This window comes from Strix uralensis, chromosome 12 (genome assembly GCF_047716275.1).
Source record: "Strix uralensis isolate ZFMK-TIS-50842 chromosome 12, bStrUra1, whole genome shotgun sequence".
In the NCBI taxonomy this organism is placed as follows: domain Eukaryota; kingdom Metazoa; phylum Chordata; class Aves; order Strigiformes; family Strigidae; genus Strix; species Strix uralensis.
Genome location: NC_133983.1, coordinates 3,978,286 through 4,003,817, shown reverse-complemented (window position 1 = coordinate 4,003,817; position 25,532 = coordinate 3,978,286). Strand labels below are relative to the sequence as shown.

At 48.5% G+C, this 25,532-nt stretch overlaps 3 protein-coding genes and 1 long non-coding RNA gene across 7 annotated transcripts in view; 1 reads left to right on the top strand and 3 right to left on the bottom strand.

Annotated features, from left to right (window-relative positions):
- Window positions 1–1,573, bottom strand: part of AMFR (autocrine motility factor receptor) — a 37,075-nt gene extending 35,502 nt beyond the window's left edge. The window contains exon 1 of one of the 4 annotated variants that reach the window (XM_074882040.1): window positions 1,230–1,573. In XM_074882040.1, coding sequence (XP_074738141.1) covers window positions 1,230–1,427 — 198 coding nt within the window. In that variant the 5' untranslated portion in view covers window positions 1,428–1,573. The remainder of the gene's footprint in view (window positions 1–1,229) is intronic. The other 3 variants (XM_074882039.1, XM_074882041.1, XM_074882042.1) reach the window with 3 other exon arrangements.
- A 1,931-nt stretch (window positions 1,574–3,504) lies between these two features.
- On the bottom strand, window positions 3,505–11,015 carry NUDT21 (nudix hydrolase 21). Its single transcript, XM_074881566.1, has 7 exons — window positions 10,782–11,015; window positions 8,339–8,539; window positions 7,067–7,130; window positions 6,282–6,371; window positions 5,543–5,618; window positions 5,073–5,187; window positions 3,505–3,794 (listed from the first exon to the last, which is right to left on the bottom strand). Exons 1-7 carry the CDS (start codon window positions 10,895–10,897, stop codon window positions 3,773–3,775), a joined length of 684 nt encoding a protein of 227 aa, XP_074737667.1. The 5' UTR covers window positions 10,898–11,015; the 3' UTR covers window positions 3,505–3,772.
- A 182-nt stretch (window positions 11,016–11,197) lies between these two features.
- Window positions 11,198–21,166, top strand: OGFOD1 (2-oxoglutarate and iron dependent oxygenase domain containing 1). The gene is made up of 13 exons (XM_074882077.1): window positions 11,198–11,368; window positions 11,451–11,596; window positions 11,704–11,750; window positions 12,222–12,322; window positions 13,177–13,293; window positions 13,757–13,848; window positions 15,973–16,101; window positions 16,449–16,562; window positions 17,274–17,353; window positions 17,502–17,797; window positions 19,086–19,208; window positions 20,032–20,090; window positions 20,602–21,166. The coding sequence occupies exons 1-13, from the start codon at window positions 11,215–11,217 to the stop codon at window positions 20,761–20,763; spliced, it is 1,620 nt and encodes a 539-aa protein (XP_074738178.1). The 5' UTR covers window positions 11,198–11,214; the 3' UTR covers window positions 20,764–21,166.
- Window positions 21,167–21,607: 441 nt separating this feature from the next.
- LOC141948964 (uncharacterized) lies at window positions 21,608–24,419 on the bottom strand. The gene is made up of 3 exons (XR_012630615.1): window positions 23,593–24,419; window positions 22,659–22,791; window positions 21,608–21,703 (listed from the first exon to the last, which is right to left on the bottom strand). It is a non-coding gene; the product is annotated as an uncharacterized LOC141948964 (long non-coding RNA).
- Window positions 24,420–25,532: the final 1,113 nt, after the last annotated feature.

Genomic DNA, 25,532 nt, shown 5'->3' with positions numbered 1-25,532 from the left:
GATACACCAGTATACCCAAACTAACCTATCTCTTCACAATAAATTGTTTTATATCATTAGCAATTTTTAGCACCAAGGAACACGGGGACAAAACTCACAGATCACCGAGATGTTCATTTTGTTTAACATAGGGCAGATGAGAAAACGCCAGTTTAAATCCTTGTTACAGGAACAAGATTCAGACATTGTCTTGAAACGTACAGAATAGCCCTTCTGTAACAACACTGCTTAAATCCTTCTCGGGAAACTGTTCTAAAGCAAAGCAGGAAGGAGCAGAACAGAGAGACCTGGGAAAACTGCTTCTCACGTTTGACAAAGACACTTGTAATTAACTTTTGACCTACACAGAACACTAAAAGGGGGAGGGGGACATGATGAAGCAGCCTCACCCTGTCATTTCTAAAGGACGTACAATAAACTTTTTGAGGGCTCTTAAAGTCCTGAGACCAAGTTTCAGCAGGCTGAAGGTGTTTGGTATATTCAAAAACCAGCTCCTCAGTCAAACAAGCACGCTGTAAAGCAGATGTCCAACTAATACCACCTTCGACTGGGAGACACGTGAAGAGTTCAACAGCAACAGCTCCTCCAGGTTTTTGATATCCCCTCGTTGAGCCTTTATTTGCAGCTACAGAGTGAGCCAAGATTCATGTACCACTGGTTTGGGTAGAAAGAGCTACAGAAAATGATCTCCATTTTTTGTCTTAAATGGTGAGAACGCTTCCTCTTACCTGCACGGCTTTAAATGCTATTTTTAAAAAGGAAACAGGTAGAGCTTGGGCTTGAATACCTGCTGCTCTCTTACAAAGATTTCTAGCTGAGCAGGACACGTGGCGCTTCTGGAAGCGCCCACCAGGCCCCGCAGCAAAACCCTCCCCGGAGCTCCACTCCAACCCCCACGGCGACGGGGCCGCTCCGGGGCGAGCCCACGGCCCAAGCCGGACTGCTCGGCTTTAGCGCAGCCCCCCCCACCCCGGCCAGGGAGGGCCGGCGAGCGGCCGCGGCCCAGGGTGAGCAGGGCTGCGGCCCGGGCCCCGAGCGGCGGCGCCCCCCGCGGAGCCGCCTCCCTCCGCGCCCCGCTTCATTCCGGGAGCGGTTTCCAAACAACAATAACGAAACGCCGCCCTCCGGAGCCCACCCGCCCCCCCGCAGGCCGCGGGGCCGCTCTGGCGGGCTCAGCCGCCACCCGGGCCCGCAGGCCCCGCCGCCCCGCCCGGCCGCCCCGCGCTCACCCAGACGCAGAGGCTGTCGGAGAGCAGGTAGTAGGCGACGTCCAGGGCCCGCGGCCCGCCGTCCGGCTGGGCGCCGCCGGGGGCCTGGCTGAGGGCGCGGTAGGCGCTGAGGCCGGTGCCCAGCAGGGCCAGGGCGCTGAGCGCCGTGTAGGTGCGGAGGCTGGGCCAGGGGAAGCGCTCCAGGAACAGCAGCGGCATCGCGGAGCCCTGGTCGCCGCCTCGGCCTCAGCCCCGGCCCCGCCGCCCTCCCCCGGCTCCTGCGGCCTAAGCGCCCGCCCCGCCGCCGCCCCTCCCCGGGGCCGGCCCCCGCTGGAGGCCGGGCGAGGGAACAGGCCCAAACCCCCGCCCCGGCCGCGAGCGGCACGTCCGCCCGCCACCAACCGCTCCCCGGCGCGCTGAGTCACGGCCGGGGCGGCGCTTCCCCCCGGCCCCGGCGCGGCCCGGCCCTGCCCCGCGGGGAGAGGCCCCGCCGCCGGCCCGCTCCCGGGGCGGGAAGCCGGAGGGGTTCTCCCCCGGTAGCCGTCAAAGCGGAAGGCAGAGAGGCGGTGCTGCGCGCCAACTCGCTTCCACAGCGAGCTCGGAACAAAAAGTCTCTCCGAGTGGCACGCAGCGACGGAAGACGAGACGCTGTTAAATGCCAGGCCTCGAAAGCAGTGCTCCACGCCTTGTTCTCACAGCATCTGACTTCCCAACCTCCACATTCCCTTCCTCACTTCCCCATGCAAAAATTGTTCCGTTCCATGCTCCCCTCCTAGCTTTATTTTCCCCATGTGGCAGTTGCCTAAGAAACGATGCATTTTGCTAACAGAATCAGAATCGTCTAGGTTGGAAAAGACCTAGAAGATCATCCAGTCCAACCATCAACCTAGCACTGACAGTTCCCAACTCCACCAGATCCCTCAGCGCTGGGTCAACCCGACTCTTTAACCCCTCCATGGATTGGGACTCCACCACCTCCCTGGGCAGCCCATTCCAACGCCTGACTACCCGTTCTGTAAAGAAATGCTTCCTAATATCCAGTCTAAACCTTCCCTGGCGCAACTTGAGGCCATTTCCTCTTGTCCTATCACTTGTTACTTGGTTAAAGAGACTCATCCCCCCTCTCTGCACCCTCCTTTCAGGGAGTTGTAGAGGGCGATGAGGTCTCCCCTCAGCCTCCTCTTCTCCAGACTAAACCCCCCCAGTTCCCTCAGTCGCTCCTCGTACGACATCTGTCTAGGCCTTCCATCCATAGGACCAAAGTGAACAACCCTACCACTACATTTTTCAGTACTTTTTCAGAATCGATCCCATACTGCCCAGCTTCAATTTGACTGAAGCACCAAGCTGTGGCACTTGCTCTGCATGTAGCTTACCAGTACAGCTGGCAACAGAACGAAGCACTCTGGCAAGTTCCAGTTCTCCTGGCAGCACAGACTCTCCAACGATGCCTTTGTGAAACAGGACAGCACACAGGCAACAGCGCATCTTCTGGTCAGTGGCAGAACCTGGTAGCAAGTCTTTTTATTAAAGAATTAACCGTAACTATGGAAGGCTAAGGGCATCAGGAAGGGACACATTCAACTGGAATTGATGTTTAGCCAAGCATGTAAAAAAAACCCACCTATAAAGGTTGATATTTACTACCTGCAAGAGACTGCAATGTTGAGGTGAGGAAGCAGAAGTACAGGTATCCCTGGCAGGATGACAAGCACACTGGTCTACTACAACAGCTTGGCATAACATGGAACCACTTGCATATGGCATTACCAAAACACTTCAACATGACTCAATTTCTTGCCTGTAGCTATAGAAAAATATATAAAATTAATGTCAATTTCCATATTTAAACTGGATCTCAGGCCAGACCAACAGAATTTATTGGGTTGTTATTTTCTTAAAGGGGCACAGAGGGAGAAGATACACGTTGTGTCTCCTCCAAGCCCTGGACAAACAGTAATGCTTCCAAAACAGCTCCAGTAAGCCTTGAACAAAGGCTACACTTGCCTTTAAGTACTCCTCCTCCCTCAAAACAGCAATTCTGTTCTCTAAGTTAGGACTCAAAATTATATTGCACCTACTTATACTGTTTAATTTCTCCCCCAGACTAATTCCCTGCTCAGGGATGCAGATCAGAGCATCCAAATGGTCCCTGAATGGTTTATAAAGGTCATTCTCTTGTTTCCAAGACCTTTGGTATTCCTGAAGGAAAGTAATAAAGTTTAAAATATGTACCTAAAAGTAGGAGACAACTAAAGGGGTGGGGAAAAAAAAAAAGTCAAACCCAAGACAAACAGAATCTTAACCATTTTGTTTAATGTTGTACAAAAAAAATTTGGTGAGTATTACAATGAAAAGTGATTAAAACACTGATATCACATTGCCATCCCACTACCTAACAGTTGAGATTCACTTCTCTATTCATACAATAGAAAGTTTAGCGGCCTTCAGGAAAAGAATGACATAAAAAAAATCCTTGCGTCACACGTATTCTTTTCTCTACATCTTAAAGCTGTGCTCACAGAGACGGCTTCTTCTATCAGACTCTTCAGGTATACAGGAATTCAGTTGTAAATAAAGTTGAACCTAAAATTAAAAGGATTATATCAAGTGAGGGGTTTTCATTCTTTTTATTTAAGTGACATTTTTGAATGAATAAGCAAATGTTCTGTTTCTGCTCTTGGTAAGCCTCCATCTGACAGAACAAAAATGTATTTTTTAGTAAGGCAGCTTTATCGTATAGCAGGAAGCATCACTTTTAACAGCCAATCCTACACTAGCATCGCACAACAGTCTCTTAAGGTTGCAGAACTAATTATTAACATTTCATCTCCCAAGAGAGCTTCATAGATATAAAAATACCAGTGAGAGTTATGTTGCCCCATCAGCAAGTCTTCTGCAGCATTTCCGGTGTCGGGGACAGCCTTATATACTCTAAGGGTAACACGGACATTCTCAAGAGAAGAGCTAATTTTTCTTAACTAAGTTTCACCACAAGCAGCGAAAGCAAGCATCCATCTCAGCTTCCAGACGTCCATCCCTTGGATGTGTCTGTTGCACTGGCACCAACCGCATTTGGCTGCATAACAGCCAGGGTTTTGCTGCTACTCAGGAGAAAGTAGGGGAGGGGGAAGCCCCATAGCTACAACTGCCAAAATTGGGGCTAGACAGAGCAAAACACCCAGCACGATACAAGCCTGTTATGGGCAATACCAGTGCTGACATTCTGCTAACAGACTTTTTTCATCAAAGTAGGTGGATGACAGAACTACTTCCCTGAGTAACGGCTGCCAGGCTGTGGGATGCCTGATGTTCCTGAACGTTTGCTGCATAACAGAACCCAGTGAGACTAACGAGCTCTGGAGACCCAAGGTACACGCCATTTTCAGGTAAGAAAGCCAAGGAGTGCGTACATCAGGAAAAGGAAGGAAAAAAATACAGCTGTCCCTACAGATACTTGTGTTATAAACTCTACTACACAGAATCTAAAAGAACCCACCAGGTTTAATCAGCACAAAGCTGTGATAACATGCACACCTAACTCAGCGCTTCAAACACGCGTCTGGGCTTTCACTCCAATGCTGCCCCTAGCGCGTACAAGAAACTGCTCCTTCGCCTGCGCACAGTTTCATTCTCACGCTCTTTCACATCTTCTTTTGCTAAAACTGCTAGACAGGACTTTGGTGCTGGCAAGTTGCAATCAGTGCCTCTAAACTGTCCGTCACATCTTGTCTGAAGTAGATTCTAAGCTCTTTGGGATAGCTGCAACCTTTTCAAGGTGGTTTCTGTAGCACCCAGCCTTGCGCTGGTGTCCCACAGAAAATGCATTCCCAAGAACTATAATATAAATAAATCATAATATACCTGCTCAAAAGTTGAGGAAGGCTGGAAATAATGGGTCCATATCCTGGTGCATTGTCATAGAGCTCAAACAATGGTGCAGCAACCAGCTTGTAATTTTTTGGGACTGCAAACAAAGCTAAAAACAAATATAAGTTGATTAGTAAGAAAAACCACCACACACTCGGTCAAAGTATCACTGCCCGCCACACACCTCAAAACAAGATCACTACATATGGCACTATAGCAGGCTTATTCATTTTCTGGTTAAATAAGGTGTACTGATGCCGGAGCAGGAATGAGCATTTACCAGGAACTCGTGTTCAAAGGATCACCTACCTTCAGAACTGATATTGGCATTTAACTTTTTTAGCCATCAGCTATAAACAACTGCAAGCATATGAACACAAACTTGCTGCTACATCTCTTTGCATGAAATGCAAGAATTTAGACACTGTTAGAAATACAATCCTTTGTTGCAAACAAACACTTACCCTTTTCTTGAAGCTGGACCAAGAAAAGCTTTTTGTGCTCTTTTGGTTTTGTAATATGAGCTGGGATATAGGGATACTGGAAGAAAAACAATAAAAATTGGTTGTACGGAGCTTTGAAAATGTTGTGCAATCTTAAGTGCCACTTCATAAATGATCAAGCACTGTGCTAGCTTTCAACGTCTCATATATTGTTCTTTCATGGCATCAAATAATGAAAACCACTTTTGTAAGAAAGCTCTCAGAAAGGAACGCTGTCGCTGTCACAACTATTGACAGGGTCTAAAGAGGCACCAATACACATGAGCAGTCAAAACAGCCCAGCAAGACAGAAATGCTTAACAGCAAACTGAGCAAGTATTTTCAGTATTAAAGCATTTACAAATAGGGTAGCGAAACTATTTTTTTCACAGGACATCTGTTCCATATGCAGCAGTGCAAGAGTTTCCATTGTGGCTACAACAGGAACTGAAATGGCGTGTCTGGCTCAGCACAGGACTGGAAACTGTTACCTCCAGGGGTTTCTCATCCATCAGGATGGGTGCAAGGAGGGACACCCGAGTTTCCAGAAAAAAAAAAAGTTTGTTGTTTCTCCTCAGCCACAAAAAGGAGGCGAAATAGGTAAAAACCAGAAAACTAATTGCTCATGCAGCAGGTATTCAAAAAGCCCAACTGGTAGGTTAAAGGCTTTTCGAAGATCAATACTTGCCTGAAGAAGATGAAAGTCAACATGATTACTCACCTGAGGAGGTTCAAAGTTCGGTCTCCACCAGTTACCAATGCAGTCATCAATCACCCAGTCTTGCTGAACACCATCCTGACGACCCAATATCTACCAAAAATCCAGTTACAGTCAAAACTCTAACTACCCCAAGCCAATTTTTTTTTAGAAAACACATACTGGAAGCATGAAGACTTACTGTAATAAGGGTCTGATGTAGTTCAGAACTGCTCTGAAGAGCTCTTAATAGAATTTTAAAGCATTTTTGCATAAAGTGACTTTTTTTTTTTTAGTAAAAGCCTCACCTGACAGGACAAGGACACTTTCAAGAGCATTTCAAATTCTGTGCTGTATTCACTTGAACCGTGTCCTGCCAGACCAATGGGAAGAATGAAATGCACTGTTACGCTATCTGACAGCGTTAATTTAGGTTACTTGGAGAGCATGGAAGGTTAATTGGTGCATTGGGAAGACCATCTCAAAGGCAAGTCCTCATCAATTGTGCTCCGCAACATATTTTTTTGCCTATCTGCACGCTTACTTGCCTGAAGCCAGCCAAAAAGCAAAGCTGCAAACGAACACAGGACTTGAGCAGCAATTAGGAAACCAGCCACTAGACCATTCTGTCACATTCATGACGCAGATAAACAAAAACTTACTGCTTTATTTGTTAACTGCCTGAGAACATCACAAAAGCATCAAAATAACAGAAACAGTAAGGAGACTACTCTAATGCTGTGGCTTATTCTGTTAACTCTAAAATAATCCAACATTCCAGTATAGCAACATAATGAAAGAAAACAGACCTCTGTCATTAAGCGTTTGAGCCCTTCTACCTCATCTTCTCCTGGATTGAGTTCACCACCAGGTCTGTTAAAATAATCAATGATGAAAGCTAAAGTTATGTTTTATTGCATTTACCAACTTTCACAGGTAAGTTTGGATGTGTTTCCAGGCAGGGAGCTATAAATTCACTCAAGACCCTTAAGGCAGAAGTTCCAAATTTGAAGACAGTAGCATAGCTTTCATCAAAACCATGACTAAAATGGCTACTCCGTGTCCCTTAAAAAAACAGCTATTATATAAAATACTTTAACTTCGGCAGGACAGAGTATAACAATATACATGATAGTGACTGGGACACTTAGAAGGTAGAGTTTTAACAATAATATAAAAGCACCAGAAGTTGAAGAAAGAGTTGTAAATACCGACTGTATTTGTTCTTATCTCAAAAACAGCACTCACTGAAGCACACAGAAGCAGAAAAAACAACTCATGAGGGGAACCATCCTGCATTTGATGCAAGGTTAATGAAAAAAACTAATAACACATTTTCATCATTACAAAGTTTTGCAAAACTTTTGGAGTCTAGTCTATTTTGTCCACTAACATTCCCCAAGTCAAGATGTCAAAAAAGAATCTGGATATAAAACTAGATTTCAGACACACACTTGAGAACAAACCAAGTAAATGTTAAAAACACAAGAACACAAGCAGGATAACTTGATACAAGTCAAGCCCATCCAGTTTAAAAGAGGAAACAAGCACCACCACCATCACTATGACCCTAAAATATAACTCCAGCAGTGATAACTATGAGACAAAGGAAAGCAATTTTCCCAAAATCAGATGCCCACTTTTCTTGATCTCCCCAGCTCACCCTGTAGTTTGTAAACAGACATCATTCTGCATTTACTGGGGTTTATTCCTTGAGCTTCACTTTACCATTTTGGCAGTCATAGCATAAGCATATTTAAGCACAAAAGCTTTCACAATGTAAGAACAACACACTAACTACTCATAATGAGTTTTAAACAGGATTTTACCACAGTAATGCACCATAACTAAGATTTCCAGTTGGTTCCAAACTAAGTCACCCCACTCATCAGCAGTCAGACCAATACACTTTAGGTGAAAACCCCACCATTCAAAACAGCTTTCCTAAACTAAGTCTTTGCAAGAAATGAATCACATTCAAAACATCTATGTTAGCCACACTTTAACCTCTAGCCCGCATGTTTAGTGGTCTGTGACAATAAAGTTAAACTAAAAGTTACATTCAACAAACAGACACTTACAGCTTGAAAAAAGTTGTACCCAGCTGCAGTAACAGCACGTGGGGCAGCCTGTGCTCGTGCACAATCAGAACGCCTTCCACTGTCCGCCTCATGCCAATCTTGTCAAACTCTTCCCTCATGCGCTGAAACCGAGCTGCCACAGAACTGTCCTTCTCATACAGGGGTTCCTTTGTACCAAATGTATAATTTGTCAGAGGATACCTATACAGGGGGGGGAAAAAATGTTACTGTGTAACAAGAAATCTAAATTTATATCACTATGACACAGCATCTACCCTGAGGCAGAACATTCTGCGCTTGATGGAACGGCAACTCCCTCAGAGCGCTGGGCTAGAAATTCTTGTTTGTGACTTGTGGGGCCCCATCACAGGAAGATCTGCACTACCATACCTACAAGCACAGAAGGTCCTGCTGATCCACACGCTAGTATGGTGCTGACTCAAAAGGAAGAAAGAAGCCTGGAAGAACCAGCAGCTACTGTTACTCAACAGCCACCCTCTTTGATCTCGACACCACAGAGAAAAGGCAGCTGAGGCTCTGAGAGGAGCCGGGACAAGGACAGGAGAGAAAAGCTCTGCTGGGAGGGAAGCAAGCTGCACAGGACAGTGCTTGGGGTTTTTTCTGCAGAAGTAATGAAGAGCCTGAGAACTGTTAGAAGTGGTTTTGTTTTGAAGTGGGAAATCAGACATCTGGATGACAGAAGATGAGAAGTGCTGAGTGTCTTAAGTGTAGGGCCAGGAGCCTGGGGTAAGACCAAGAGTTTGAGCAGATCACTGTTGGGCTAGGTGCTGGAACTCTGCATTCTCTCATGACAGTACAGCAGAAACTGGAGAGATTTCTCCAGGTAAGAGGGACTGAAGAGAGTCAGAAAAGAAAGGAAAGGTTAGGAAGGAAATCAGTCAGTCCTAGAGAACACAGAGGGCAATGGGAGAACGTTACTGTACATCAAAATCCAAGTAACACAGAGATCTGATAGCATGAGGCCTGGAGGGAAGACAGGATCATCTGGCTAAGTCAAAAAGGGAGAGGAAAATGGGTGCTGGGCAGAGCAGTACGAGTTATCACCATGGTTTTATTGACTTGTGGTAACTGAATCAACAGAATAAATGACTGATTTCACAGGGAACATTTTCCTTGAGATGCATCTTGGCGTGTATTCTTTCCCCAATACTTAATCATGTCAAACAAGTAGCATGCCCTCTTCTCCCCCTCATATTTCCCCCCTCCAAATCTTCCTCAGGTTTTACTGTGGCGAAATCACAAGTCAGTTGCAGTTATTAGAGCCCTTTCTCATGTACACAAGTGAGCCAAAACAATCAGTTTCCTAACCGCAGATTCACTTCTTAGCAAGCTCCCCCACTCACTTATAGCTTAGAACCATCTAAATTTCTTTTTCCATTCATTTCCATTTTGAGATACACAAATAGCTTTATTAATGATCTACTATGCTAATCCATACTCTACTAATGCGGGTACATTTGTCTGTACACCAAAACCCTTATCCTATAATTTAAAAAAAGAGATGCTGGTAACACAGCTTCCCACTGAGTCTTTTCTTCAGAAATACTATTAAAATATTCTCTCTGAAGTTCATATTTGAACTTCCACAAGACTCACTGTGCATAAACTCAGCTATACCAAAAAAATACATGAGTCTGCAATTAATAGCTAAAATTCAACATTGACTGTTACAGTTAACATTTGCTGTTTCTGCAGCTTGACAGATGTACTTTGCAAAGCACACATCCACCAGAGTTTACTAGAAGCTAAAGTATATGGCTTGACATATAAAGTAAGTAAATATTTATTAGCAAATAGTTTGTATCTATGACAGAAGTAAGATTTTCTCTGGTAGAAAGCACTCTGAATTTAAACTTAAATACCTGCCCCAGACCATGAGCAAACACCAGGCATATCTAACCACATCCTACTGACTACAGGGTGAGCCCAAATCCCATCTAGGCCAGCAGCCTGCTTCTCTCTCTGCCGCCAACGCGGATTCCCATGAAAGCACACACAGGACGCGAAGCCCAGGTGATGTTCACCGTGTCTGAATACTCCCCGTTACCCGGGGTTCGCGCTTCCCGAGTCAGATGCTGTTCCTATACACTAAAGCATACATACTAAACGCTCCACGTTCCCCCGATCGCTAGCAAGCTTTCAGTACCCACAACACCCCGTAGTGAGGCGTTTCACAGCTTAGTGGAGGGACAGACCCCTCGCCGGCAACTGGGCTTTTCCGCCGCTTTCCCCTCAGCCCCCCGGCCGGCGGAGGGCCAGGACCCCAGGCGGTCCTTGCGCGGCGGGTGCTGAGGGGAAACCTCCCGCAGGCTGCCCAAGGGCGGTGGCCCGGAGGTGTTCACCGAGCGGTGAAGGGCTCACTAGCGGGACGGGACGGGGGGGGGCAGGGCCTGGGCCCGGGCAGGCCCGAGGCGGCGCTCACAGGTTGATGGTCCTCTCCAGCGTGAGCGGCTTCGTCTGCTGGATGTACTTGTTCCCGAACTGGTTCACCCCGCGGGGCCAGCCGGTCTGCGAACGGTTGGGCGGCACCACAGACATGGCGGCGCGGCGGGAGGCGGCGAGGGAGCGGTCAGTACTCAGCGGCGGGAACGGCGTCCGCCATTAACCTCCCCGCCAGGCCGCACACCCTCCGCGCGCCGCCTCGCCGGAACCGCCCACCGCGCTTCCGGCGCGACCATAGAGAGGAGCCGCTCTACCCCACCCTCTCACTGGCTCTTTGTGGCCGCGCTCCGCCCTTCCCCCTTTCTCATTGGCCATCTGAGCTCGGCTCCGCCCTTGGAGCGATCCGATTGGCCCGGCGGGCGGCGCGGGGGCTGCCGGGAGCCGTAGTCCGGCGGGGTGTCGGAGGGGGCGGCATGGCTGCCAAGCGGCGCGGGGCCGCGGCGCCGTCGCCGGGGAAGAAGCGCGGGAAGCGGGAGGCGCGCGCCGATCTCTGCGCCGCCCTCAGGGACGCGGCGCTGCGGGAGCGGGCGGCGGCGGCCTGGGGCCGCGGGGAGCCGCTCCGCCACGGTACGGCCCCTTTTCCCCCGGCCCGGGCTGCGCGGCGGCGGCGGGCCCGCTCCTCCCCTCACCGGCGGCGTTTCCCTTGCAGAGGCGGCGGCAGTGGAGTCGGCCCCGTTCCGGCACGGCGTCATCCCCGGCTTCCTGGCGGGCCCGGCCTTCGTGGAGGCGCTGCGGGACGAGCTGCTGGGCCTCGGCTTCCGCGGGCGGCGCAACGACCTCCTCTCGCTGCGGCAGGTGGGCCCCGGGCCGGGCCGGGCCGGGCCGGGCCGGGCCGGGCCGCGCCGGGCCGCGCCGCGCCGCCCTAACCCCCGTCCCTTCTTCTCTTCCATGGGCCGCCGCAGTCCGAGGAGCTGGGGGGAAGGCCGGAGCCCCACGTCGCCGCGCTGAGGTAAAGCGCCGGCTCGGGGCTTTGCCAGCTCCGGGTGCGCCCGCTCGGGGAGGGGAAAAGCCCTGGCTGGCTCCCCTGGGGAGGCGAGGGGCTGCGGGCTGGGCCCGGCAGTGCTCGGCCGCCTTCTGCTGAATTTACTCGATGCGCGTCGGGGCCCTGAAGTCAGTTAACGGTTTTCCTCTGAGCCGTGCAGTCTGATTCAGCCCCCACGTATCTGTCACTTCTGGAATGCTTACCTGTTCCCCTTACAACTGATTTCACGCTCGCTACTGGTTATTGTCAGCAGTGTTGTGAACATGGGGGTGTTTTCCTGACCAGCTCCTGTGTGCTCCTACAGGAATACGCTGTCACCGGCAGCAACAGCACCTTTAACTGTTTATGTAGTCAGAAGGGAGATAATAAACTAGTTTAGACTACAGCGATATGTTTTATAATGCTGGAGGACGCTTTACCTTGTGCTTGTCTTCCCAGGCATGCCCTGTGTGAAGAATTCCGCTCGTGGCTTTCTGCTGTGACCCAGATTGAGCTGGAGCCAACTATTGACATCTCCTGTGCTAAATATGAATATACTGGTCAGTCCATAAATGATCCTTTCCCTAAAGCTTCAGTGGGTGTTTAGGAAACAATATGTCTAGAGAATACTTAATTACATAACCCACCCCAATCCCGTTCTAGTTCCAGAGGGTCGCAGAAGCCATCAGCAGCAAGTCAAAGTCTCAGAAAATAAAGTACAAGTTATGGAAAAAGGGTTGCTCAAGTTCCATTGCTGATGGCTTTAACTGGGCCCAGTGCTGTTGTAAGCCCCCACCTTTTCAGAGATGTTCAGCCTGTGTCTGCATGCCTGCTTCCATGCAAAAGGGTGACGTGTTCAGCTTCCTAATGCTACAGTTCGTGAAGTCTGGTGCTAAAACGTCACCTTAGTGAGTCCAGGTTACAAATGTGCCTACCCTTTTCGTCATGAAAAATCACTGTTGGAGGGAGAAAATTCTTACTGCTCTCTACTTTTAAAAAGTCTTTTGCACAATCAGTGGTTGCTCCAGCTTTTCTGTTCCCAGGGCTCCCCCTCCCCTCTATTCCAGCAACAGACCTACTCAAAGGGCAGTTCTGTATTTAAAAGAGCTTGAATCATTATTTAACTAAGGGATCTCTGTCCACTGTGCCCAGTGGCAGCCAGGGAGGGGTAGATGATGAGTTATAACTGCCTGTACCTTCAGAGTGGGCTGATCTGCCAATTGCAGTGCAGTCCCACACAAGTTAATCTTGCAGATCTTGGGCTGGTGATGCTGACGAGTGAAAATGCAGTTCTTAGAAAGGGCATGTTTTTTCTTGTTGTATCCTTGCGGGGACAAAGCTGGGAAGCAGCCATTAGAATGAATCAAGCGTGTACTGGAAAGGTGCTACTGCAGCAAAATGTGTGTAATTGCAGATGTGTTGCTGTGCCACGACGATGAGCTGGAAGGCCGGAGAATTGCTTTCATCCTGTACCTCGTCCCCCCCTGGGAGAAAAGCGACGGGGGAACACTGGACCTGTATAGCACAGATGGTAAGAGCTCCGAGCTCGGCCTGAGATGGCTGAAAAATGAAGGTTCTGCACCCCTTGCAGCAACTCTCTCCTCAACAGTAGAAGGGAGGTAAAGAGTTTCTCCTTTGTCCAGGGAAGCTGATGTATAGGTAAAATTTGCACCTTAGAGATGGGCTGTAGCAGGCTTTGCAGTTAATGCTAATGGGTGACAGCAGGCAAAGAAACATCCTTTTTTTCCATTTTTTTGGAGGGGTCAAGAGCGGAGGCAGAATGGAAGGGATGCCAGTAACTGTGCTTGGAACTCTAAACTGATGGTGATAACTTCCCTTTCCAGCAACAGAAGTCCACTGATCCCTCACCGAGCCCTTGCTCTGAGCTCCATCCCATACACCCAGGCATCTCACCAGTCGCAATGTCATGAAGTCAGAGAGAAATGGCAGTTTCTAGTGAGTTCATAACCTGAGTATGTTTTCTTCCTCCTCAGAACACTTTCAGCCACAGCAAATTGTCAAGTCATTAGTGCCTTCGTGGAACACGCTGGTTTTCTTTGAAGTGTCTCCAGTCTCTTTCCACCAGGCAAGGAGATGTCTCTTGGTCATTTTTTGATTCTCATTGTTGTGGTTATTCACTCTGTGTGTTATTACAGTCCTGATGGGGAGGGGGAGGTGGTGCAGGTAGAGTGGATACTCATGCTAAGTGCTGTGTGTTAAAGGCAGGGCTTCAAGGACTTTAAGGAGGACAAGAACTAACAAAGCCAGCTTTAAACTGTCAGTTCATCATTCCGGGGGAAGAAAAATTTTCATTTCTATTTTGTGTTGCTATCCTGGCAAACCACTGCTGTGGATTTGGCTGTGGTGACAAGAGAGATTTTTGTTTGTTTGCTTGTTTTAAACTAGCTCACATTTTTCGTGCAGATGCCATGACTTTGCTGCAGAAGAGCTCCTCAGCACCTCACCGTGCCAGGAGGGCACTATGCAGATACAACTTTACCCCCTCGGTAGCATAGATGTAGTGCAGTGCCCTGCAGTAGAAATGCTGATATAATTAAGTAGCACTTTGTGGCACTTACCAGAAAGCTGCCTGGGAACGGGATGAATAGTCTGTGGAAGTGCATGGTACAAACACCTGACTGAAATCTGAAACTCCTGGACGGTAACAAACAGACCCAAAGAACAGAAGGTTGGAGAGGAAGATGTAGGTTGAGTATGTCCTCACCTAGACTGCTTAGGGTTGTATTTGTGTCATTTAATGTCTTACAGTTAATTAGCAGAAGCACCTACTTGGTCACTGCCCTGATTGTTTTCAGAGAGTGATTTAATCTTGTCATAAAAATCCATGTTCCGCTTAGCCTTGTGACTGCCTCCTACTGACATAAACTTAATCCCACGCATTAGCACTATTCAGAGTCCTGTGTACTGTCTCTGATAATGCAGGCAATAAACTCAGCTTAAATAATAAACTTCTTTTTAAAATAAGCGTTAAGCTTAACTGGGAGTGCTGTGAATTAAAGCCTCCCAGATCTGGACCTCACTGGTTGTGCCCAGAGTATTTGTCGAAGCACTGAATCATTTCTTTGAGCCTTTTGTCAGTAAAGAGCAGAGCCTGCGAGTTGCTGTCAGAGGGTTGTGTAGGGGTCAGACTGAAGCCTTCACAGCATATGCCAGCCTTAAAGCCCTCTCGGACATTGGGCAAAAAGCATCTAGTCAGTACTTCCTAATAGATCTTTGGGTTTTGGACTGCATGGTGTATACTTCTTTGGGAGATAACAAATAAAGCTGTGGGTGTTTGCTGAGCAGAGCAGGTCCGTGACCTTTCAGCGGCAGGCGTTTTTCTGGTTTCTGTTTCCCAAGTGATTTAGGATTCAGTAGCCATTCCAAATAACCTAGAATACCTCTAAGTCATGCAAGGAAAGGGCCACTACAGCTCTGTAACAATAAGAGCCCAAATCTCTTCAGAACGGACTGTGTTTCTTCCTCCTGTTCCATCAGACTGTTCTAAAAAACAAAACAAAAAATCCCCAGCACAAAGTCTTTATCAAAAAATTCATGGTTTGTGGCCAGCAACCAGTCATAAGGGGATGTCTCTCTCTCACCCTGCCTTTACAGTACAGCACCCTAGAATGTGAAATTGTTCAATTTAGCCCAATTTACCTTAGCATGCAATGAAGATTAAAAGGTGGCCATCACTGTGTGAAAACCAAAGGTTTCCACAGACAGGTTAAATGCCAGGACAGAGGGTTGCTCTTAGACTGACAAATAGGCAGACCTTTAATCCAGAGCCAAGAGCATCAGGCAAGTCCTGAGTTTCCAGATGAAGCTGTGACAACTAATTTTTGCAGCCTATGATAGCTGTTTCTTCAACACAAAAATGTTAGAAAACTAAAATACTGTTACTTTTAATAACAGAATGACTCAAAGCTCTCAGAGGGAATGGATTCTGCTAGGAGCTTGGAGTAAAAGCTTAGACTGGGATTCTGGAAACCTATGATGGATTTGAGCATCAAAATTTGCTTTAAGCCCTCTTTCTGTAAGCCAGGAGTAATCCAGCCTGGTCCTAGCCCTTGCCTGACTTCTCTGTGTATGCAGTAGGCTCTCTGGAGTCAGGTGTGTCTCCTGTGATGAGCCTACGTGGTGCCTGTTACAGCTGGTCTTTAAATGTTTTGTGGTCTAAACGGTAACATGCAGCTCGATGTTGTTCCAGGTGTCAGAAGTCCTGTCAGAGGAGAAGTGCCGCTTGTCGGTGAGCGGCTGGTTTCACGGCCCGTCAGTAGTCAGACCTGCACGCCACGTTGAAGCTCCCTTGCCCAGGGGCCCACACATCCCCTATGATGTGAGTAACAAGCCTAGATCTGCTTATCTGCATTTCTGTTTCCTTCATGTCCCTGGAATACCTGTTATGGGATGCACTGATGCTTGGGGATGCTTTAACTTACCCCATTCTCCTTTTTTTGTTTCCTCTCCATAAATCCATAGCTGGTTTCTTGTGTATCTTTCTTGACTGTACATTTTGCATACCTACAATAGTGCAGAGAATGCAGCAAATACTCATGGTGCAATTAAAAAGGGAACGGAGCGTGTGTGGAGAAGAACCCAGCCCTGTGGCCAGCTGGGTAAGGGGGAGTTGGGGAATCCCTTTTACTCTTGCAAAGTCAACGTTCAAATCCATTTCTCTTCCAGCATGAAATTTTATATGAGTGGATCAATCTAGTTTATTTGGACATGGACTCCCAAGCTCAAATCCAGGAGGAATTTGAGGAGCGATCAGAAATTCTCCTGAAAGATTTTCTTAAGGTGAGCCCAGTGGTTCAGTCTGATGTGTCTGCGAGAGCAGGTCACAGGGCTGGTAGGTACCACACGTCGTGCAGGCTGGGAAGGACCTGCCTTGTTCCGCTGCCAACTAAAACACCTTCTAGTTTCACTCCCTAAAGGGGAACGGACCAGATGACCTCCAGATTCTGTAGGTGGATCCCCTCTGCCTGCCTGTACACTGCTCAGGGACTCATCAAAAATCACAAACTTTGCTTCAACATTCTTGTTTCCTACCAGAAGCAAAGCAGAAGGATGGAAACACACGTCATCCTCCCTGCTTCCTAGCACTGGGGTGACCAGAGTGTCCTTCCCTGTCCCTCAGCTTCTCACAGCACTTGGGGAACTCGACCTGTGTCTGAAACAAATGACCCATAATGGTTTTGGTCTTAATTGAGGGACTTTGTTTTTCAAGGCTGATTTACCTCTAATTTACTGGGCATCCATGTATCAGTGAAGCTGCATTGTCACCCAGCAGACAATCCGGGTAGCACTGGATACCTGTTGGTCACTGGCATTGAGAAGACGTGATGCCCACCCAGGCTGTGCCCCTCAATTCCGCAGTCCTTAGGTGCCTCAAACAAGTTAGAAAAAAAATTAGAGTGCCTTATCTGAGAGCAGAGGATGGCTGCTTCTAGCACAACAAGGGAGACCTGGGAGCTAAATGTTAGTTTCTGCACTATCTTTCTCTTCTAGAAAGAGAAATACCAACTACTGTGTGAAGCTTTGGAGAACAAAGACATCCAGTGGAGTAGCCGGGGGCCTGCCAATAAAAGGTGGGGAATGACGGCGCCCTGCACCTCTTGATCAGGCCAGGCAGGAGCTGCCATGGGGCTGCGCTGGCTGGTGCTGCCCCCATGGATGTGGTCCTTGCTGGCTCTGCAACAGGGAGACGTGTCTGCTGATGCCTCTGCTCTCTTTCAGGCTCTATGAGACAGCAGAGGAAGACAGCCTCCCTGACATCCTGAAGAAATTCCTGCAGTTCTTACGCTCTGAGGCCTTGTTTTTACTGCTTTCCAACTTCACTGGCCTAAAGCTGCACTTCCTGGCTCCCTCTGATGAGGATGAAGATGCTGGGGAAGGAAGAGCAGCAGACACTGCTGGGCACAGCAGTCCCAAACCTGAGCAGGAAGAGACTGAACAACACGCTGATAACAATCCCCGTCAGCCAGACCAGCCTGACAACATCCCTGAAGCACAGGACAGTCAGACACAGAACAGTAAGTCCAGCAGCAGCCATCTGAGGGGACTTGAGCAGAATCCTGTCGTTAAGGATGTTGGCAGCAGAATTCCCAGTGATTTTCATGGAACTAGCATTTCATCTTGTACTGCAGCCAGCACAAGGCACCAGCACGTACATGGGACTCGAAGCATGTCAGACTGGGTATCCAAAATAAGTGACCACTGCAAAAGAATTTGGAATAAAATAATGAGTAATTTAAAGATACAGACTTAAGTCTTGAGGGTGGGACTTCTGTAGGAGTTGGGTGAGGATGCAGGGGAGTTAATTAATTGCCCAATAATCTTTTGCCAGTAGTTATGGTCCTGCTTCATATAAAGTAGATTCTTGTGTGAGACCAAATCAAAAGGAAAAAAGTGAACAGATCAGAAGTCAAGGTAATTAGAATTAGAAAACCAATACCTAAAACTAGGGTTTAACCTTTTCAGAAAATGTTGCCAGCCTAAATAACCACTTAGTTGTCAGCAATGACCTATCATTGCTATAAAAGATCAGTTTTGGATTCATGGATTGGTGCTGTTTATTTAAAATGGTGGCTTTGAAGTTGAAGAGTCGACTTTCTGAAAATGCTCTTCTTGCACTGAGTCAGGCAAGTTAGTGGACACTGGAATAAAAGGTAATTAAAAAACAAGTCCTGCTGAAAGTCCCACCAGCACACTTACCTGGTACAAAGGCTTTGTTTTTCCGCTCTCCACGGGTAGTCGTGTTGCCTCTTCTATCTGGAATGTTCCTGCCGTGTGATTTTAAATTCACATATGAGGATGGCATAGTTGGGGGCTGCATGGATTGGAAACCAAGCTAGAGCAATGAGGAAGAAAAAAAAAAGGCTTCCCCAGATTCTGATGTACCTCCTGGGATGGCAGGTGATGAGTGAGTTCAGAGCAATATCCTTCTTCACTGAAGCTCCTGGTAGTTTCAGTGGACTTCAGAGCAGAGCATTGCTGGCTCTTGAGATTCAGAGCTCTGCTGTAAATCCAGGGGGGACAAAACAAAGAAGGAGGAACTGGTTAAACCAAAGCACATCAGAGCTTGGCCCCAGCCCTCCACGTTGTTCAAAGTACATAACTTAGAGCCACATCTAGAAAAGAAGTTAACAGGAGATCTGTGGCTTTACTTTTTCTTCCCTTTACACTTTTCTGGGGCCAGCAAAGACAGTTCCACCACGGCGTGGCAGCGCAGGGGCTTGCCCCCGCACGCCTTGAGCTCAGCAGGCGGCAGCTCTTGTCCAGCCTCACTGTTTTCCCTGGCTTGTTTGTTCCCTTTCCTAGGCACGGGTACCCCTGTATGTGCGGGGGAGCTGAGGCGCTGGGCCCACAGGCACTATACTCTAGTCCATGATGCTCAAGCAACAGAATTTGCTCTCGACCTGCTCTTCTTCTGTGGCTGTGAGGGTAAGTGGACGAAACAGAGATCCTAGACTCTCCTTACGAGGTTTGCCTAAAGGAAGGACTTCGGAATTGTCAGCAGTGCTACAATAGCCAAAATTTCCCTGCTTTTTCCTACATAGAAGGGCTCTGTAGACTTTATCCTAGTCCTGGTTTCTGCATAAGCCCTGGTTTCAGTAGTCTTTACACAGAGATTTGGGACTCTGGCCTTGGGATCAGCCTTGCCCTTCCCTGCTGGAGCCAGGAGGTGGCGCGTGGGCAGAGGGAAAGGCTGCACTGCGCCTCCCAGACCTTTCCTCGCCCTAAGCTGTGGCTCTGGGCGTGGTGGAGGGTCAAGTGGCCAGAATACCTGCTGAAAGTGTTTCATTTCGCCCCTTTTCTCATCAGAATTATCATCGCCTCCAATTCACAAAGCCTGGGGTTTCCAAAAAGTTATTTTAGGCATGTCTAGGCATTTTAGGTTGATTGCTAGGTAAAAGAGTGGTGAAAACAAAAATCGAAACATAAGCATTTTGGACCAGCTGAGCCCAAAATGCACAGCTGAAACCCTGAAACACTACTGAAACACTTTTGCTAAGGCAAAACTGTTCTACATGAGGGCCAAGCAACCTTAACGGCCTGTCTGTGGTAAAAGGCAAATCCAGTACATTTGCTTCAAGTCGTTTCTGAACAGAAGGGAAAGAAAAATAGACTGGCAAGAGGTAAAGTGGGGATTGTCCTGTATCCAGTAACTGTGCAGAGTGGGGTGGAAAATTGGCATCTCCAGGAAGGCGGTACAGAGCCTGGACAGTGTTGAACTTTCTAAGAATCTTTTCCTTTCTATTTTAAGACTGGGATCCAGAGTACGGTGGCTTTACTTCCTACATTGCTAAAGGTGAAGACGAAGAGGTAAGGCCCTCAGTTGCTAGCTGCAGGTTAGATAAAATCGTTTAGGGTGAAGAGACATCATTACACTTTGTTGTAACGCTGCCACAATCCTGACGGTGCTGGGTATTGTGCTGGAGCCTTCCTGCCTGAATGACTGCTCGTGGGCATAGCTCCGGCTTCAGAGACTCCTGCCAGAGCCCCTGGGGGCATTTGGGAAGCCTCGGGGCAGGGCGGGGGGGGCACAAGGCTGTGGCAGAGGGGGTGTGCTGCTGACAAGGGTCCCACTCGGTACAAGCCAGAGTGCTGAACAGCCAGACTGATGAGAGAACCAGAATCCCTTGGAATGGACCTTGCTGGCTAAGAAATTCTTCAGGTTGAGGGGGAGTAAATGAAAATAGTGAGACAGTTCATTTTCTAACACCAGCCCTTGGTTCTGACAGCTTTTGAAACAGTTTGGTTTGTTTCTTCCTAGGCATGATACCAAAGCCCTTTTTGTGAAACTAATTTTCTCCCTTATTGTCATGTCTTCTAGCTGTTGACAGTGAATCCAGAGGACAACTGCTTGGCCTTAGTTTATAGAGACAGAGAAACTATGAAGTTTGTGAAATACATCAATCATCGTAGCTTGGCACACCTGAACAAGCATCCAAACAGAACAGGATTTTGGGATTTTTCCTTCGTCTATTACGAGTGATGGTGCAGAGTGTGTGACCATCATCACACAGAAAATTGGGGGGCAGGTTTCCATCCAGACGTTCAGCTGGGCCTGTCTAAGCCCAAACTTTGCTGCTGCTAACTTCATCGTGCTGTATATGAGCTGCACCCCACCACCTGGGGGCCAGGGGACTTTTTTAACTGTACAAATGAAAATCCAGGCTTCTCCTGGGTCCACTGTAACACGCTCTTGACTGCTTTTAATGCTACATGGAGGGGGTCATTGTCACACAGCTGCCAGCTGCTCTGTCAGCGTCCCAGCTGTTCTCTCATGGAAGCAGCGCGGTGGGATGCGTCTCTAATCTGTCAGGGTGAAGATTACAACTGTGCATCGCCCCAAGCTGATGACTGATTTTTATTAATAAAAAAAAAAAAAAAGGAAATGGGTCAGTTAAATGCTTCAAAGGCTGGTTGGGCAAGTTTTGTTACAAAATGCCCAAGACATTTTCTAGGGCTTAACTGTGTTCACTGTTTGTAGAAATAAAGGAGCTGCCATGGGAAATAGGAGGTTTTTCCAGCTGCACAACTCCCTGGAGTTGGGAAAGAAGACAGCGAGGCTATAAAGCTGCTGGCATCCAGAAGGACCTGGCACTGTAACAAGGAGCAGGACTTTATTATGCTAAATGCTGTGCAGACAGACCCAGATGCAGCCCTTTCTCCAAAGAATGTACAAGCAAAATAGTCGAGGGGGGAGACCTGCTCCTGTGTACTCCACTTGCGTGGGTATGTGGCTGGCGCCCGGCTTCAGCTGAGAAAGGCTTGTGGCCCCAGCCCCAGGCGAGGGGCCATGGGCTGCAGGGGGAAGGTTTTAACTTGCCTCTTCCCACCTTGTCCGCAGGCAGGAGGGTCGCTGGCAGCGCAGCCTCACGTCGTGTTGGTTTTGTCCTGGGGTCTGTCACTGGAGATCAGCTCGGGCCTTTCTGAGAAGCAGATGTTCAGGTGCTGTGGTAAACAGTCCAGGGACCGGGGTGCTCCTGGGGCAACACCTCCCCCTGTGCACGACTGCGGTGCTGCTCACCCCCCCCCGCTGCCAGCAGGACAGGGACACACTGTCACCTCCGAGGTGTCCGGCCCCACCACAGTGCTGGTGCAGAGCTGCACTGGCCACTTCAGGAGGCAGCCAGACCAGAACACCCCGCGGAAGGCTCGGCCCTGGCCTGCATGTGCTTGCCTGAAACGTTTTTTTGGCAATGAAGAGACACAGGTGTACTTTCAGCTCAGCCAAGCCAGACAGGGCAGGCCCTGGGTTTGCGGAGGGCTGGGGAGAGCCTGCACTCTTCATTCCTCCTGCCTCTGCTGGATTAGAGTCCGCTGCTTCTCGGGTTCCAGGCCTGCTGCCAAAGACCACAGCAGCAGTGTGAGACCACCACGGGCAGTAGAGGAGCAGCAAGCCCAAAGCCAGGCCGTAGGCCCAAAGCCAGGCCGGCTGTGCTGGCACACGAGTACTCGCACACCCCGTGGAGCAGGAGCCCTTGGGGCACACCTTCATGGAGACACAGGAGCAACAACTTCAGCTGGGATCCCAACACACGAGGTTCAAAAAGGAACCCTGGAAGCACAAAGCTGCTGCCATTGCTTCTGAAGGGAAACGAGCCTCAGCCCCCGCCAAGAGGGACAACGTGGCCATTTAGAGAGCAACGTGCAGGACTGTAGGGTTTCGGTGTTGGTTCAGTCCCGGACTGTGAGCAGCTGCTCGGTTCCAGCTGTTCCCTCCAGCACTGTTGGGCAGGAAGGACAGCTGGAAGGTGGCTGCGCTGAGCTGCTATTGCAAGATCTACACCATCTTGTTCATATCCCGACTCATGTCCCTAAGCTGGCTTCTCTGTGCCCTTGCTCAGTTTTAATCTTCCTTTGCTACTGTTTTATGCTACTTACAAAGACAAGGGGATGAAGCTAGAAACAAATCCTGAAGTGAGGGCAGGACTCTCTGAATCATTGGTTTCACAGGCACTCTGCTGCCTGTCAGGGCACCAGCTCCTCTGGGGGAGAAAGCAGTTCTTATGCTGAGCTGCTCCAGTAGAGAGACAAGTAATGGAGATTTCAAAGTGAAGAAGAAAAAAAAAAATTTATTTGGGTAGTTTCAAACAAAGGTGACAAATACCACAGCCACTCACAGCATAGTCAGCTAAGCAAAGTTGGGAGTAAATTAATTAACAAAACGAAGTTACTTATTCTACTGCATTGTGAGTCTAAGAGTGTGCTTGGTAGATCCTGGAACATCCTCCCCGGAGGCCGGGAGGAAGCTGCGCTCTCTGAAGCTTGCTGCTGTTTAATAATCAATAACACACTAGAGGGCAGACCGGCCTCTACTCGAGTGAGGCGGTATCTGATCACACAAGGAACCACCCTTCTGCCTCCGGTGACTGAGATGAAGTAATTGAAGAAGCCAAATTTGCAGTTAGCGTTCAAAGATTTAAAAATCAACATGACTCTGCTCTCCCTCCCTTTCCTGTTCAGTCCCGAAAGCCAAAGGCAGCCCCACACATGGCTGGTGCTGTGGGTACAGGGGAAAGACTCCTGATGAAATTTCAAATGACATGAGCTACTTGGGGGAGAGGGAGGAGTCTTCATTTAGACCACGCTGATAATGGGAGCCCTCTCCATAGATGCTCTTGCTGGATACAAATCTGTATTTACAAATAGGTGTAGCTGCTTGCAAAGTACTCTGATCATTATGGAAAGAAATATGAGTATGAAATATATATGTACCCCCAAAATGAGTAAGCAGGACAATATATAAAAATAGGATCATGAACAGCAAGCGAATGGAGTTATGGAGTGTGAGGAACAGAGAACAGAAACTTCATACCAGGCAAGATGGCTCGTGCAGACGTGGGTCAGCTCGGCTGTACAGGACGCACGTTTCCCACCAGCTGCCTGCACCTCCAAAGCACACCACCCCGCTCGATGTGGGGTACCAGCAGCTTTCGGTTACCGACACGCTGAGTTACACACATGCTTCGCAGCAAATTTTTTGGGACTGGGCAGTTACCAGTTTGCCAAGCAGCTGAAAAGAGGAACAATTCAATATGGAGCGAGATAAAACAGTTCAGCTGTAGACCAGACTGAAGGAATGGTTTTGGCATTCATAAACATGCAGCAAGTAAGTTCCGACATCAGGTATTCAGTGAATTAGTATTAAGATGAGCAGCAACCCACAGGACTTGCAGAAACAAGGGCTAAAATCAGATAACCTGCCGTCAAGTGTCAGTTCAGATTGGTTTTTTTAAACTCCAAAACTGGAACTTGAATTAGACACTGAAAGTCACGGCTATAGAGATCCCTCTTCAGCAGGCGGGGATCCAGCACGGTACTGCCACAGCATTTCCCAGGCAGTGAAGGGGCCCTTACGTGGAAGGCTCCAGCCCACACAGAAGTTTCAGGCAGGTACTGAAGTGACCCAGCAGGACAAGACAGGGGTCTAGACCCCCTCCCCACCACACCTACTAAGGCATGGTGTCATCTAAGCTGCCTTGCCTGCGAATTTTTAACAACAGGCAGCTCTACTAGTGTGGTTTCAGAGGTTATTCTGTACTTGACCAGCCACTTAAGCTGCTGTGACTAGTTCCCCTCCCATACCTAAGAATGGGATCACTAGGCCTTAGTCCTGGGCTGAATCTTACTGGTGAGGACAGTTTGCCACTGATCTCCTGGTGCAGGTTCAGCTTAGGTCAGCTTGGTGCTGCACGCCAGCCCAGCACTGCTTTATTTCAACAGGCAGCTGCAAACCTGGTGTCAGTTCAGCTTACGGGACGTGGATTTTTACATTTGGCAAAGATAAACGTTGTTTTTACGGGAAAATAAATGACAAATTTGTTGTCAGAAACTTAGCTGGGGGAAATCAGCCTTATCAGACATCTGGACTGTGACCAAAGGACTGACCTTGCTGCCAAGAGCAAAACAGAGCTGGGACTGGAAGTGCCTGGTGTGTAGCGCTGAAAATCAGGCTGATGGGAAAGCTGCTTTCCGATCAGAGCCGCTCTTATCACTGAATGGACTACATAAATGTAAGTAAGCATTAGGATTTTGAACATAAACAAGAAGTTGAAACAGTGGGAACAGGTACAGCAGGTGGCAGGAAGCCCAGCACTGATGCCAGGAGACTGTTCCATAATCAAGTCTCAAAGCTCACTTGCTTAGAACAGCATGGGTGGCTACCGCCCTTCCACCACAGAGCTGGATTTGCCTAACAACCAGGTTCTGAAAAGGATTCAAATGAGCTCCTGCTGCAGGTTTGAAGTGACGGAGCTCTGCGCTTTTGGCAGCACAGTTCTCCATATTGAAGGGGCCAAAGCCGTGGCAAGGGGCCGTTTTGGGGATTGAAACACATTGCAAGAATTACACTCCCTGTTCAACTGGCTGCATGCTCACCGGTTGTTCTGCAAACCACCAGCTGCTGGCTTTAATTCAGTGGCGGCAAGTAAGAGCCAGACCAGTTACAGGATGCAAATATTCCCGACAGCCCCAAGAAGCTGCCCCAGAACTTCGCTGCCTCCTCCCTGCCCGCGCTGCAAACACCGATCCATAGGCGGTAGATGCGAGGAACAGTGCGGCAGCGAGGAGCACTGGGGCCCAACCTCCATCCTGTGCAGGGTATTTATAGCTTCTAGAAGAAATTTGCTTTGGCAAAGGTTCTAAAATATCTTTAGATCTAAGATAGGGCCTTACTGTAATACTTTAATCCAATTCTAAGAGATCCCACAATTAATAAACAGGTCTGAGCCAGAAGCCAAGACATTTTTCAGTACC

Bases quoted from the DNA above. Each gene is read 5' to 3' on its own strand.
- OGFOD1 (XM_074882077.1), top strand. From the start codon at position 11,215: ATGGCTGCCAAGCGGCGCGGGGCCGCGGCGCCGTCGCCGGGGAAGAAG. The intron at 12,323-13,176 runs GTCAGTCCATAA...GTGTAATTGCAG, and splicing joins TGCTAAATATGAATATACTG to ATGTGTTGCTGTGCCACGAC. The intron at 17,354-17,501 runs GTGGGGAATGAC...GCTCTCTTTCAG, and splicing joins CGGGGGCCTGCCAATAAAAG to GCTCTATGAGACAGCAGAGG.
- NUDT21 (XM_074881566.1), bottom strand. From the start codon at position 10,897: ATGTCTGTGGTGCCGCCCAACCGTTCGCAGACCGGCTGGCCCCGCGGG. The intron at 8,540-10,781 runs GTGAGCGCCGCC...CCCCCTGTATAG, and splicing joins CTGGAGAGGACCATCAACCT to GTATCCTCTGACAAATTATA. The intron at 5,188-5,542 runs GTAAGTGTTTGT...ATTTGTTTTTAG, and splicing joins GGTCCAGCTTCAAGAAAAGG to CTTTGTTTGCAGTCCCAAAA.